Source organism: Megachile rotundata, chromosome 5 (assembly GCF_050947335.1).
Source record: "Megachile rotundata isolate GNS110a chromosome 5, iyMegRotu1, whole genome shotgun sequence".
In the NCBI taxonomy this organism is placed as follows: Eukaryota; Metazoa; Arthropoda; class Insecta; order Hymenoptera; family Megachilidae; genus Megachile; species Megachile rotundata.
The window spans coordinates 6,355,396-6,371,159 of record NC_134987.1 but is presented as its reverse complement, the minus strand read 5'-3'; the positions used below and the strand labels follow the sequence as shown (position 1 = coordinate 6,371,159).

Genomic DNA, 15,764 nt, shown 5'->3' with positions numbered 1-15,764 from the left:
CTGCGATTCAACGGTAATTAAGCTTTACGATTTCAACGATATTTGAAAAAACATATGAGACAGAACAATTAAAATATAGATCATTGTCATTGAGATGCGATAACAATTTTTATCATTGACGTTAAATATTCACCTGATCCAATAATATCGTATGATAATGCGTGAAGCTGAAAAAAAATAATGAACGTAAACATATATGATAACATATAGGTTATATATATTTCGTGATAATACAATTCATCGCGCATTTCAATTTGGACGTTTTAATAGTTGTGTTTCATTCAAAATTTGTGTTCTTGTTTTTTTATTAACTGAAGGTAAGTGTATTCATATTGTTTATTGTTAACTGGTGTATTGTTTATTTTTAATTGGTATTTAGTTGATAGCTTGATGTTTCGAGTTTTTTCACAATTTTGTTGTCTAGAATTAGGCAGTGTTAAAGATTTAAGATAAAAATAAGAAAATTAATTACAGTCATTTAAAAACATGGTGTTACGGATAGAACTGGCCAATTGAGGCATTTCAGAGCATGGAATGAAAATTTAAAGATAAACATAAGATTTAATGAATTTAGCGGGGTTTTCGGGGACGACTGGTCAAAAGCAGCAGGCATGGCGAGTTTCCATGCCTCGAAGCCCTACGTGCACGGGGAAACCTGTGGCCGTATTCGTCGAACACCATGAGTGTCTCGGCATGAAAAACACCATCGTAGCACCGGGGGTAACCAATCCGCCCGGGAGTGGTGGTGCTCACCAAAACACCGAGGGCCACTCCGCTCGGGAGAGGTGAGAACCCGGGCGAGGGCGAGCTTGCTTGCCCTGCGCTCCGGCTAGCTGTCTGCGGGATCGGTCGCACTCGAAGACGATAGATAATTAATTTTTCTAAGAAATGTACACGTGCGTGGTGCACGTGGCAATGGCACGTGGCAAAAGTGGCACGTGGCACATGCTCTGAAATTCCGAGAAAAATGCCAATTAAAAGTATTTGATCCACCGCGAAATGCCGGCGAACCCAGGTGCGTACTTCGGCAGAAAAGAAAGGCACTCCTCGGCGACGTCTCCTGATGCGTAATTTTCGAGAAACGAGTACAAAGGCGCGGACCGCTCCGTTTGACGGCGGGTACCGGCAAGTGCCGGCGCGACATCGGTATCGGCGCGCGGCGTGGCGGCGCGGCGGCTCGGCCGCAAAGGACGGGCGGCATCGCAAGGATCGGTCGTAGAGGGATGACCGCGAAGCCAAGGTCGACGGAGGGCACGTGGCAGATTTCGAAGAAATCGGGTGGTTGCTAGGAGACGTCGTAGGGGAGTGAAACGTATAAAATAAGCGAGGGCACCGGGCCCGCTCTTCACTTCGATTCATTCTCTTATATTTGTTGCTACGCGTTCCATTCTTTATATTTGTTGTTACGAGGCTTCACTTATAACTTGTCACTACGGGACATACTTGTTGTCATTACGGACTTTACTTATATTTTGCAAAGACTTTCGTTGCGGGATCAAGTATTTCGGCTTTGATTGTAATATTTGATGTCACTCGCAGACTAAATTATAATACGTGTGTTATATAGTAATTGAAATAAACTGTGCGTATTCACCGTCGAAAAATTGAGTTGTTCTGATACAATTTTTGGTGCCGAAACCCGGGACACTTTGACCGGACAGACGGTGTTTGACGCGATATCGTGACTTGTGTGGAAGTGCGAGTGACACACAAAGTGGACTTTACTCGAGACAATGGTACGAGGAAAACGAGCAGCAGCCCAACAGTCAGGGAAGCAGCCAGCGGCCAAGCGGGGCAGACCAGCGAAGGCGAGAGCATTGGCAGATCCAGGACCAGGACCGGCAACCATGGAGGACAACGATTCTGCGGGGCCTTCCAGGGCACCGTCTCCCATCCTACCTGTCATCCGACAGGGGCGTCGGGCAACAAGGACCACTGGGAACCAGCGGCAGCAGGAGCTGCCAGGAGGCGGCGGTCACGGAGCAGGATGGCAGCAGCGACCCACGGAGGCGAGCATCCCATCCGCAGCCGACGAGGACACGGACTTCTCCGACGAGGCGGAGGAAATCCAGGGCAGCGAGGACGACAGGGCAACGCATCAGCCATGGAGCAACAGCACCGCGTTACCAGTAAGGCGTCAGCGAAACGTGAGTGAGCAATCCCTTATTGACCCGGCTGATCGACTATCCGCGGCTATCGAACGTACGTTAGCGGCGGTACGTGAAGCGTCGCTCGCAGGGGAAGGAAGTTCGCGATTAGTAAATCGTCTCACAACCGCGAAAGCGTTACCTAGCTTCTCCGGTGATCCCTTAGAGTGGCTACACTTTAAGGAGGCATATATATCGTCATCCGAATCGGGCGGATACTCGGACCGCGAAAACATTGCACGATTGTTCGATGCCCTAAAGGGCGAGGCACGCGACGTGGTTAAAACTTTGCTCGCGAGTAGCCGCGACGCGGACACAATAATAAAGACGTTAGAGTTACATTTCGGAAATAAACGGGCCGCTGCCGAGAAAATCGTCGCGGAATTAAAAACGTTGCCGGAGATAGATTCGGGGAGAATTTCTCTCGTACAATTCGCGACGAAGTTACGCAGTGCAGTGGTAGCGTTTAAAACGTTTAGGTTATTAGGGTACCTGCACAGCCCCGAACTAGTAAAATCCGTGGGACATAAGATACCGATAGCATTGCGATATGCATATAACCGGTACGCCGTAAGCGTTAGAGAAGAGAAATCGGAACTCGAGAAACTCGCGGATTTCATATACGCGGAAGCCGAATTAGCTACGGAAGCCGGGATTTTTGATATCGATTGCACGACGGAACGACCGACACAAAGGGTAGATCGCGGCGCGTTCGGTGGATCGCGGCGGCCGTCGGTGAAAACGGCTGTGGTATGCGTAGCAGAACGGCGAGATAGGCGCGTAGAAACAAACGCGACGGAAGCTCGTAAATGCGCGTTTTGCAAAAAGGATAATCATCCGTCGCCGAAATGCCTCTTCTTCACCCGTGAACCCGTGAGTAAGCGCTGGGATCTCGTGAAAAAGTACAACCTATGCTTCGGGTGTTTGAGGCCCGGTCATTCAAGAAACGATTGCAAGAGTGAGATGTGTAAGGTCTGCAAGAGGCAGCATCACATCCTGTTGCATAAATATGTCGACGCAAATAGTGCGGAAAACGAGGCTCAGCGCGGGGCGATATCCGGGGGAGAGAGTGCGCCGAGCAGGGCATACGTCGCGAGCGACAACAGGTCGGGGGAAAATCGCGGTTCCATAGATAGTTGACTAGACGGGCAAAGCGTATTGCTGAAAATTATAGCGGTACGCGCGGGTGGGCCGAAGCGAAAAATAGATACATTCGCGTTACTAGACGAGGGTTCCACGGTCACCCTGATAGACGATAGGCTGGCGCGAGATCTAGGGGTAAAGGGTTCGCGAATAGACGTGTCTATAAAAGGAATAGGCGAAGGAGAAATTCGATTAGAGAATAGCAAAAAAGTAGATTTTGACGTAGAGGGGATCTTCGGCACGCACCGGATCCGCGGAGCGATAACCGTAAAAAATCTGAAGTTCCCCACACAGTCGATCAGCCGGGACATTATTGCGCGGGTACACGGTGCCGCCAAAGACGTGGAGATCCGACCGTACCACGGAGCACGAGTAGAATTATTAATCGGTCAAGACAATTGGGACCTAATCGTAACACGGGAACTGCGCGAGATAATAGGTACAGATTTGGCGGTTTCGCGCTCCCGTCTTGGATGGACCGTGCATGGGTCCGCAAAATGCTCCTCACGCGCGGTATACAAAATAGATGTAACCGAACATCAATGTACAGGGGAGGCTCTGACTTCTTTGGACGAATTAGTAAAGGGTTATTTCGCGCTAGAATATACCGGAATAAAGGATAGCGTCGCGTGTAAAGGCGAGCAGGATCGCGCGTTGCGGATACTAGAGGAAACTAGTTCGCGTAAGGGAAAAATCTGGGAAACGGGCCTCTTATGGAAGGACGATCACGCGCCGAGCACGAACGGTTTGTCTACTGCGCGGAAAAGGTTAGAATTATTAGAACGAAGGTTAGATCGCGATCCCGAATATGCACGTTTATATTACCAGGAAATGCAGCGCTTTCTGGATCAGGGTTACGCTCAAAGGGTTGAGAAAACGTTGGAGCGGGCTAGGACGTGGTATCTACCGCACTTCGGAGTGCGAAACGTAAACAAGCCAAATAAAGTTCGATTAGTTTTCGATGCCGCGGCAAAAACCGGAGGAATAAGTTTGAACGACCAGCTGATGTCAGGTCCGGACCTATTAAAATCATTGCCGGGAATATTAATTCGGTTTAGACAATACGCGGTCGCGGTGAAGGCGGACATTTCAGATATGTTCCTACGCGTGCAAATTCGGGAAAGCGATCGTGGTGCGCAGAGATTCCTATGGCGAGGGAAAGATAGGAATAGAGAACCGGACATTTACGAGATGTCGACGTTAATCTTCGGCGCCAAATCATCCCCGTGTAGCGCGATCTACGTCAAAGATAAGAATGCGAAAGACTGTAATGAAGCTCACCCGGAGGCAGTTAGAAGTATTATTAATGATAGCTATATGGACGATTTCTTATCGAGTCGAAGAACCGTGCGCGAAGCGGCAGAGCTCGTTCGGGATGTAATCGCGATAAACGCGCGAGCGAATTTCGCCATGCATGGTTGGGCGAGCAACAAGGCGGAGGCCTTGCGAAATTCCGTCGATCACGGGCAACGGTTAGAGCAGGGCGACATGCGGTTAGGCGACCGAGGGGGAGAGAGGGTCCTCGGTCTTTTCTGGGACACACAGACTGACGAACTCAAATTCAATGTCGAGTTAAAGAATATACCAAAAGAAATCGTGCTAGGCGAAAAGAAGCCCACCAAACGAGAGTTCTTACGCGTTATCATGTCGGTTTTCGATCCGCTCGGTATCCTCGCGCCGTTCACGTTAAAGTCAAAAATCATCATGCAGGAAATATGGCGAAGCGGTATAAATTGGGATGACCCACTACGGGAGGAAGATTTTGTCCGTTGGCGCAAGTGGGTGTCCATGATAGACAGGGTAAAAGAATGCCGGATGCCGAGGTGTTACGGGGTAACGGAATCGCGGGAGTCAGAAGCGCAACTCCACGTGTTTTGCGACGCGAGCTTAACGGCTTACGCGGCGGTAGCCTATCTGCGGTTCGAAAACGAAAATGAGTCTGAATCCGCGCACGTGTCCTTGATCATGGCCAAAAGTAGAGTCGCGCCGTTAAAACCGTTGACAATACCGCGATTAGAGTTACAGGCGGCCCTGATGGGGACAAGACTCGCGACGTTCGTAGAAAAGGAGCTAGACATTAAAATTAGTAGACGAGTTTTTTGGTCAGATTCGACTACCGTGATTTCGTGGATCAGATCGGAGCCGCGGACGCGTCAAGTATTCGTAGCGAACCGTTTAGGAGAGATCGGGGAAAACACGCGGACGACGGAGTGGCGATGGGTTCCGACCGGTCAGAATCCCGCGGACGACGCGACGCGCTTCGAAAATAGCTCCGAATTTATAAGCCCGCGATGGTTTGAAGGCCCGGAATTTTTGCGACGTCCGGAATCCGAATGGCCGATAGAAAAAACGTTGACCGCGAAAGAGAAGGCGACAATCGACGGATTGGAGCAGCGGAAAGCGTGCGTCTACGTGGCGGCGACGGTAAAAGCAGAATTTTCGCTACCGATAAGATTGATGGGTTGGCGCGGTCTTCTCGTCATCGCGCGACGAGTACACGCGATCGTCGGTCGTTGGAAGGGGAAGAACACCGTGAAAGAACCGTTGGAAATAGTTCAGATAGGGGAACAATATTGGTACCGCGTTATCCAGGAAGAATATTTCGGAGCGGAGATAGTTGCGTTGAGAAACGGCCGTAATATCAACAAGGGAAGTAAAATCGCCGGTTTAAATCCATACGTAGACGAACAGGGAATTTTGAGGGCCAACGGGCGCGTAACGGCAACGGGACTTGAGGGCTTTGACAACCGACCAATCATACTCGAGGGTCGACACCCTGCGACCAAATTACTAATGGCAGAATACCATCGGAAGTTCTATCACGCGAGTAGCGACGCGGTAGTCAACGAATTAAGGCAAAAATACTATATAATCGGTCTTCGACGCGTTTTACGTTCGCTCATAAGTAGGTGTATTGTATGTCGTATACGGCGAGGCAGGCCACAGAACCCGCTGATGTCCGCGCTACCGGTCGGGCGTGTAGCTTTTCGGCAGAGACCCTTTACACACTGTGGGGTCGACTACTTCGGACCATTGATGGTAAAAATCGGGCGGCGAAGAGAGAAACGTTGGGGAGTGTTGTTTACGTGTCTCACGACAAGGGCCATCCACTTAGAGATCGCGCATTCGTTAAGTGCTAGTTCGGCCATAATGGCATTGCAAAGACTAGCGGCGCGGAGAGGCACACCGCAGGTAGTCTACAGCGACAATGGGACGAATTTCCGGGGCGCGGACAAGGAGCTGAAAGACGCGATCGCGAGTATGGACCGAGCTAAGATCGAGGAATACGCATTGTCGAAACGCGTGAAATGGGTTTTCAACCCCCCTGACGCACCGCATATGGGTGGGGCGTGGGAACGATTGATTAGGTCGGTAAAAACCGCGTTAAACGTGATCTTAAGGGAACAAGCACCCTCCGAAGAAGTTCTTTCTACGCTCTTTGCAGAAGCCGAACATTCGGTAAACTCGCGGCCGCTCACGCACGTGTCGTTGGACCCTCGCGATAAAGAGGCACTGACGCCAAATCATTTCCTGATAGGATCGTCCTCGGGTGAGATTCAGCTAGGTAGATATGACCTCCAAAATGTATGTTTGCGAAAACAGTGGCGAACAGCGCAGAGTTTCGCGGAGGCGTTTTGGAAACGATGGTTGCGCGAATATTTACCTACACTCGTACCGCGAAAGAAATGGACCGAAAAGGAAAATCCCTTAGAAGTAGGCGATATAGTGTTGATCGTAGATTTACAAGCACCGCGAAATAGTTGGCGAAAAGGGACCGTTACACGAGTATTTCCCGGTATAGATAAGGAAGTCAGAGTGGCCGAGGTGCGCACACGAACGGGTGATTTTATACGTCCGACACGAAAACTAATAAAACTACTAGGAATAAATGAGGTACAAAATTAAATGAATTTTGTACGAGGGGGAGGATTGTTACGGATAGAACTGGCCAATTGAGGCATTTCAGAGCATGGAATGAAAATTTAAAGATAAACATAAGATTTAATGAATTTAGCGGGGTTTTCGGGGACGACTGGTCAAAAGCAGCAGGCATGGCGAGTTTCCATGCCTCGAAGCCCTACGTGCACGGGGAAACCTGTGGCCGTATTCGTCGAACACCATGAGTGTCTCGGCATGAAAAACACCATCGTAGCACCGGGGGTAACCAATCCGCCCGGGAGTGGTGGTGCTCACCAAAACACCGAGGGCCACTCCGCTCGGGAGAGGTGAGAACCCGGGCGAGGGCGAGCTTGCTTGCCCTGCGCTCCGGCTAGCTGTCTGCGGGATCGGTCGCACTCGAAGACGATAGATAATTAATTTTTCTAAGAAATGTACACGTGCGTGGTGCACGTGGCAATGGCACGTGGCAAAAGTGGCACGTGGCACATGCTCTGAAATTCCGAGAAAAATGCCAATTAAAAGTATTTGATCCACCGCGAAATGCCGGCGAACCCAGGTGCGTACTTCGGCAGAAAAGAAAGGCACTCCTCGGCGACGTCTCCTGATGCGTAATTTTCGAGAAACGAGTACAAAGGCGCGGACCGCTCCGTTTGACGGCGGGTACCGGCAAGTGCCGGCGCGACATCGGTATCGGCGCGCGGCGTGGCGGCGCGGCGGCTCGGCCGCAAAGGACGGGCGGCATCGCAAGGATCGGTCGTAGAGGGATGACCGCGAAGCCAAGGTCGACGGAGGGCACGTGGCAGATTTCGAAGAAATCGGGTGGTTGCTAGGAGACGTCGTAGGGGAGTGAAACGTATAAAATAAGCGAGGGCACCGGGCCCGCTCTTCACTTCGATTCATTCTCTTATATTTGTTGCTACGCGTTCCATTCTTTATATTTGTTGTTACGAGGCTTCACTTATAACTTGTCACTACGGGACATACTTGTTGTCATTACGGACTTTACTTATATTTTGCAAAGACTTTCGTTGCGGGATCAAGTATTTCGGCTTTGATTGTAATATTTGATGTCACTCGCAGACTAAATTATAATACGTGTGTTATATAGTAATTGAAATAAACTGTGCGTATTCACCGTCGAAAAATTGAGTTGTTCTGATACACATGGGAATTCAGATATTTAGATATTTAGAGATATTGGAACGTTAGTATTATACAGAAATTAAATATAGATAACCAGAAATAATTATGAAAAAATTTGTTTATCTCAAGGCTGATGACAACTTCAACACTTGCTTAATTAATTCAATAATTGAGTGTTAAAAGAATTGTTATAAATTAACGAATGCAATTATTAATACAATTATTGTTATTAGTCTGTGCTGTTTGTAACTCAAAGAATAAAATTTTAGCTAAATTTATAATGCTGAATTATGAATTAAAAATTTTATTAAAAAATTCATACAAAACAATGACTAATAATATACTTCAATAGTTTTAATATTAAAATTCATTAAACGTCAGAATCAACTGATTACTAAATTTAAGAAAATTTGATTAAAATCTCCATTTTTCCTGTTATAAACAATTTTTCTTATAAATATATCAATGTTCAAACTCAAATTATTCAAATGTGCTGAATAATCAATGTGCTGAATGATCAATTTTTTCAACAACAAAACCAAATATGAAAAAATATTACTCTCTCTTTCTGACTTATTTTTAACCTGGATTCACTATTTAGTTTTGTTTATTACAATTTTTTTAACACTCTATATTTTAAAATTATAAGAAAATGGTTCGATTTTCTGTCATCACGCCGAGTCAAAATGGTATCTCCGTAACATCTTTTATCCACCTTTCTATCATAAATTTTGTATATCAGTAGTTTAATTATTTTATTTTTATTTTTACTACAGTATTTCCCCTCTCATTTGATAACACATTTGACCAGCAATTAAATTAAACAATTCTCCTACTCAACAACAAAACGAGGACTTCCCACGGTTTCCCCGGTATAAGTTATTCTTATGCACTGCAGCGACATCGGCAATATAAATAGAAGACAAGTGCGACGATATTTACACAGTCGATACTAAATGATGGCTGGATATAGTGATTCACGTTCGTTTGCTCAGAGGTTCATTCTCGTAATGTTCCTCACCGTTCTTCACGTGACTGCGAAAAGTAAGGAATATCAGATGAAAGCCTGATTTTATTTTTATTTTATTTTATCTGTCTACGAGACAAGCTTCTTTATATAGAAAGAAATATAATGCGGAAGGAGATTAAACAGACTTATAGTTTTAAAATTACTTGGAGAAAATAAGGCACAGACTGAAGTTTGAATAGAAAAGAAACGAAGAGAAGATTGAGTGTAACATAATATAAAATATAATGTATAAAACAGTTGTATTTACTTAATTTATGTTACAGTATTTGCATTATTTATAGTATATTACTTATATTGTTTGCATTTCATAATTTGTAGTATTTGCATTTACATTATTTATATTATTTGCATTATTTGTATTATTCAAGTTATTTGCATTATTTACATTATTTACATCATTTACAATATTTACATTATTTATATTATTCACATTATTTATATTATTTGCATTATTTGCATTATTTGCATTATTTACATCATTTACAATATTTACATAAATAAATCATGGAAATATTCTTACATTATTTCAATAACTTAGTTACATGTTATTGAATTCTTACGATGCAACACATTAATAATTTTTAATATATCCATGTAGAAAAAGATACTTCTAAAAGAAGACTCATCGTCTTTTACAGAAACAAATGCAATTAAATTGGCTGTTACGTTCTTTAAAATTACAATAAATTATTCACTTATCATGTTTGCATTAAACGTACCTCAATCAATATAGTAACCTCCTTTCAAATACATTGCAAACCATAACTAAAATGCACTCGAGACTGATTCCACAATCTTCTCAATGTACACTCCTCAACTTACAGTTAAGCAATTACAAAAGTTACAATTACAATTCTAAAAGCCCATATATTCGAATAAACTGTTTACTACCAATTGCATAAATTGATTCGTGAATCAAAAACAAAAATACTAATCGATTTTGTCGACACTCTCAGAGTGTGATCTGAACAAATGTCAAGGTCCTCTGAGATATTACAAGGATCTCGGTTGCGAACCGATATATAAGAATTCCAGCGACTGTTGTCCTGAAAGTTACAATTGCGATCATTTAAAAAAATTGGCAAAGGATAAATGTTACATGAATGGGCACGAATATAACGATGATGAGGCATTGAGGAGCGAAGACCGTAATCGTTGCGATGTGGGATGTACCTGTAGCGCGAAGCCGCCTAATGAGTAAGTTTTGTTCAATAACTGATTATTTAACCTCTTAGGCACGACTATAGTGGCTTTCACGGATACCTTCTGTAGGACGGTCCACAATAGTGGCTTTCGCGAATGTCATCGCAGATTAGCGCCACTATAGTGGCTCACTTAACTAGCTCCCTCACCGTTTCAATTGAATGATATTCATATGTTTCGGTTCACACTTTTTTGTCTTCCCCGCGTTTTATAAGAGTATTAACATATCTCACAAGAGTACATTACATGTAAATAAAAGGTAACGCCAAGTTGCAACATGAGAGCACCCCTTTGCATACTTACACGCGTATTGGAAGCATTTGGAAATTACATATTTTGTGAATTTTCTAAGAAAGTAAATTATCAAAGTTAAGGAGGAGGGTGCAATGCAAAGTAATTAAAAATTCTCTAGTTTTTAATTTTTCCATTGACAAGTTTTTAAACGTTTACATTTTCAAGATTTCACGTTGTTAGATATTCAAACTTTTTAATTTCTCAGCTTTCAAATTGTCGAATATGTAAATTTAGATATAACAAATTTTCGAACTGTCAGATTTAGAAATTTAGAAATTACAAATTTTAAATTCGCCAGATTTTAAAAGTGAAAAAATTTTCCAAATTGAAAGTCAAAGTTTGAAATTTTTTGCGATTCTTAACCGGTTTAACATCTTCACTCTTAATCCAGTATTCAAGAATGTCACTTATGAAACCCCTTTTTTATAAACAAAGAAACACTTTAAGAAACCTTGAACAATTTTCACATCCAAATCTTGAAACAAAATTTTTACAATGTAATGTTTCAATTTCCAAACAGTCCCGTGTTCAACTGTGCGATTGTTGATTGTTACCGTGGTGATCCGGAAGGCACATGTTATTTAAGAGGCTCACCAGATTTGTGCTGTGGAAAAATTATTTGTCGTGAGTAATCGGAAAATGAGATAACTTAAAATCGTGTCCTATCGCAGTTAAGTTCAAGCAAATACGATTATGTTATTTAGTCGGCGAAGGGGAAGTAAGACCAACTTGCAAAGTGGATGGAAAAATTTACCAAGACGGAGAAATTGTTCATCCAAAAGCTGATCCGGAAGTGGAATGTTTCTGTCAGCCAGGGTTCACAGGTATAAAAGAGTTGTATACTGCGAATACAGTAATATGAATTATGCTATATTAAACAAAATTTAGCAGCTTTGTTTCAAATGTGTTCAACAAAACTAGTTCGAGTCAAATAGTTTATTTATTGATTTGAAAAAATAATCAAAGTCCTTAGTATTATAACGGTATACAATGTTATTAGACCTTATACGATATTAACCTAACTTCTAAAAGATAATCCTTTGATTCATTTTCTTTGAAGTAGTTATGTTCAGAAACATCAATTCGAGTCTTACACTGTAAAATGATCACCTTCTTGCTTAATTTTTTATCTCAAGATTAAGATTCTACGTGTGCCACCAAAGAAATTTCATTGATTCGATGAACAATGATTCAAGAAATAGAATCCACTTCGATTATACTGATCCCAAATTTCGCGTTCAGGTGATTGATAATTAACCTAACCTTTCCGAGACAAAACTTTTAAAATATTTCCTTTGAAGTAGTTGTGTTTGTAAACATTAATTCGGAATCTAAAATGATCGACGTAGAAGTATTTAAAAGGACCGGTTTATCGAACAGATGAATTATACAAGAATCTCGATTCCGTGAATCATGATTTGGATTCATTTGGATTAAGAACCCCAACCTTCATTTTCTTTTGTTTCACACAATTGGTGAATAATTGTACAGTTTTCAAATAGTCATTTTTAACTATTTTTAACATATTCCGCGTTTAGGTAAAATCGAGGAACCATATTGCAAGAAGCCGAATCGTAGTCAGTGCTCTCCATTCCTTCGGGATATGTCAAATGTAAATAATAAATGCGCACCTGTGTATACCAATAAACAAAATCTAGTAACGGAATGTCCCGGCTGGTTTCCAACTTACAGATGCGGTAGGTTTACGGTATAATAAACGCGTTCCATTGCTTTTACATAATATGATAATTAACTTAATTTTTGTAGAAGAGGAAGGCGACGTTATTATTCGCAATAACAGCTCCAGTTCTGATGGAGGTATGTTAAGTCAAGTATCACGTGTTTCGTTTAACAAAACAGCTTTTACTAATTTGTTTATCATCAGTAAATGATTGATGCTAATTTTATCATGATTTATCTCTGTCATAATTAAGATTAATGTTTACCATGTAACCTTCATTTGTGTTCATTGAAGACATCTGTAGTCATCATGAGACATTCTAATATCATTACAATTAACTAATAATGATAATTCTTCAGAATGAATTAATAACTAGATAATTGATGTGTCAAGAAAGTTTGAACTTGTTTCACTTGTTTTAACTTGTAACGTTTCAGACAGGTTACGTTATTATATGTATAAACTATCCCATAATATTATATTAATTTTTAGGCAAAATGTGTAAACTTGGAAACTTAAAGATGCATAAAGGCGATATACTAAAACCAGGAAACAGCGATGATTCTTCAAACGTTAAATGCGTATGTCAAGTGCCACCTATACCTACCTGCAGGTTGATAAAAGACCCCAATTAAATTAATTAGATTCATATGCTAATTAATACGAATCAACAATGGCCACGATACAGCACTATTGGGAACTGAGAACTTGGAGGATTTGGAACTTTGGAGATTTAGGAATTTGGGAATTTGGTAATTTGATCACTTGGCAAATTGATTATTTTGTAACTTGGTAACTTGGTAATGTAATAATTTGGGAATTTAAGAATTTGAGAAGTGGGGGATTTGGGATTCTGGGAGTTTGAGAGGTGGGAGATTTGGGAGTTTGGGAATTCAAGAATTTGAGAAGTAGAGGATTTGGGATTTTGGGAGTTTGAGAGGTGGGAGATTTGGGAGTTTGAGAATTCAAGAATTTGAGAATTGCGGGATTTGGGATTTTGGGAATTTGAGAGGTAGGGGATTTGGGATTTTGGGAATTTGGAAATTTTGGAATTTGAGAGGTAGGGGATTTGGGATTTTGGGAATTTGGAAATTTGGGAATTTGGAGATTAGGGAATTTGGGAATTTCGATATTCGGAAATTTGGGAGTCTGAAAATTTGAAATTTTAGAATTTTTGGTATTTCAGGTTTTATGAGTTTGGGAACTTGAAAATTTGGGATTTCGAATTTTGAGATCTTGGGATCTTAGGAATGTAGGAATGTGAAATTTCAGAATTTGAAAATTTACAAATTTTAGAATTACCAAATTCGATAATAAGGATGTAACAAATTGAGATATAGAAAAATTGAAGAACTGCGAAATTAATATATTCAGAAATTCGTGAATTTATTCAGAAACTTAAGAAACGTAACCTAAATTGAAAGTTTCATTCTAACCAACATCCTACGTTTCATTATTACAATTTTCTCATATTTACATACTAAGCACCGACTGATTGTACACAGAATAAAAACACCAAAAATAAACTTGTTTAATTTTGAGAAAGTCTACAAGCAACTCATTGAACATGTACTCCAAGATAAGTGTATCATTCAAAACAAATAATTTTATTGACAGCAATATTTCAAGAAAGTCGACAAATACATTACTTATGTTTTCAACCTGACACGTCAGAAATGTGAAATTTTCTTATCACATTTCTTCATGCATATTTCAGTTTCTTTTCGCCTCGTGTTCCTATTTTCCCTCTTTCTCCTTTCTTTCCCACGGTAACTGTACATTGCAGAGATGTAAAGTCGAACCATCGCACATCTTATCTGTTTTGGTCCTTTTTTCCTGCACGTTATTCGATTTTGCTTATTCTTCCTCTTCCTGCTTTCTTCGACATATTCCTCGTCCTTTTATCGTTACACGCTTGATAAAACTTTAACGGGGACGTATGTTAACAGAAGGTGAAAATTTGAAAAGAAGATAAGCGAAAATTGAAGAAAAATATTTCCTGCCATCTTGTTGTTGTGTTTACCTTAAATTAATTTCGAACACTTCAAAAATAAAGGAAAATATCTAGTTAACAGGTATTTTTATTCATTTACAAGGTTTCTTTTTTAAATTACAAAATTTATTGATACCTCGAAATTTTCATAAATTATAAAATTTATTAATATTTTGGAGCCTTGATTACTTACAAAATTTATTGAGATCTTGAAGTCTTGATAAATTAAAAAATTTACTAATATCTTGACATTTTCGTAAATTATAAAATTTACTAATATATTGTAATTTTTATAAATTACAAAATTTATTAGTATCTTGAAATTTTCATAAATTATCAACATTTTGAATTCTTGAAAAATTACAAGATTTATTGAGATTTTAAAGTCTTGATAAAAATTTACTAATGTCTTGACATTTTCATAAAATACAAAATTTATTAATATCTTGAAGTTTTTTCAAATTACAAAATTTATTAATATTTATACTAGATCCGACAAGCTGAGGGCGCATTTTGGCGATTGTGTAATAAAATACAAAGAAAAAATACAAAGCTTGATATTTAACAAATCTTCTTTTTAACGTGAGAATACATAAAATATAGTGTGGTATTTGTAAATAATAGTTTGTAATTTGTAGATGAAATTTTCAGTTAACTATGAGAAAATCAAGTATACGGAAAATCGAGTTGCTGTTTCGTTTTAACGAAAAAGTCCTGGAGTGCAAAAGATTAATATTAAGAACCGCTTTTATTAACCAGGGAAAATTCCAAAGGGATATCCTGATACGTAGCCCCGTCATTTGCATCTCGACAGACGTTAATTGATATCCCGAACGGTCGGAAACGTCGTCCTAATTCAAATGGCAACGAAGTTGTACCTAACGTTCGCCATTCCGTTCGATACGAAGAGCCTTCGCGCGCAAGATCTACGGAATCGATTGTAAGAATCTTGCTGGTCGAATTGATCGACTAATCGATCGTCGTTTCGTATTTAGATCTGTTGGCCAGAAATAGATTCGACCTGGTCAGGATAATAGAGATCCTACCCATGTGCAACGGGGTATAGACTAACCCATTGTCGCGGTTAATTTATACCCGAACGTTAATTTAAGCTCGATGACCGGAAGTAAATGTATTTGATGCTGATAACCAAACTACGCGTGTTTACACAGCTATCGTATAATATACGAAAAATTAGGGTATACTAAATGATGAATTGGACACTGTTTT

General features: G+C 41.0%; 2 protein-coding genes across 2 annotated transcripts in view; both read left to right on the top strand.

Moving 5' to 3' along the window:
• LOC100876884 (uncharacterized) overlaps positions 1-15,764 on the top strand; it is a 146,184-nt gene that overhangs the window by 46,849 nt on the left and 83,571 nt on the right.
• LOC105663352 (kielin/chordin-like protein) lies at positions 9,223-14,087 on the top strand. Its single transcript, XM_012291726.2, has 7 exons — positions 9,223-9,377; positions 10,320-10,560; positions 11,381-11,484; positions 11,565-11,684; positions 12,399-12,557; positions 12,628-12,678; positions 13,034-14,087. Exons 1-7 carry the CDS (start codon positions 9,290-9,292, stop codon positions 13,174-13,176), a joined length of 906 nt encoding a protein of 301 aa, XP_012147116.2. The 5' UTR covers positions 9,223-9,289; the 3' UTR covers positions 13,177-14,087.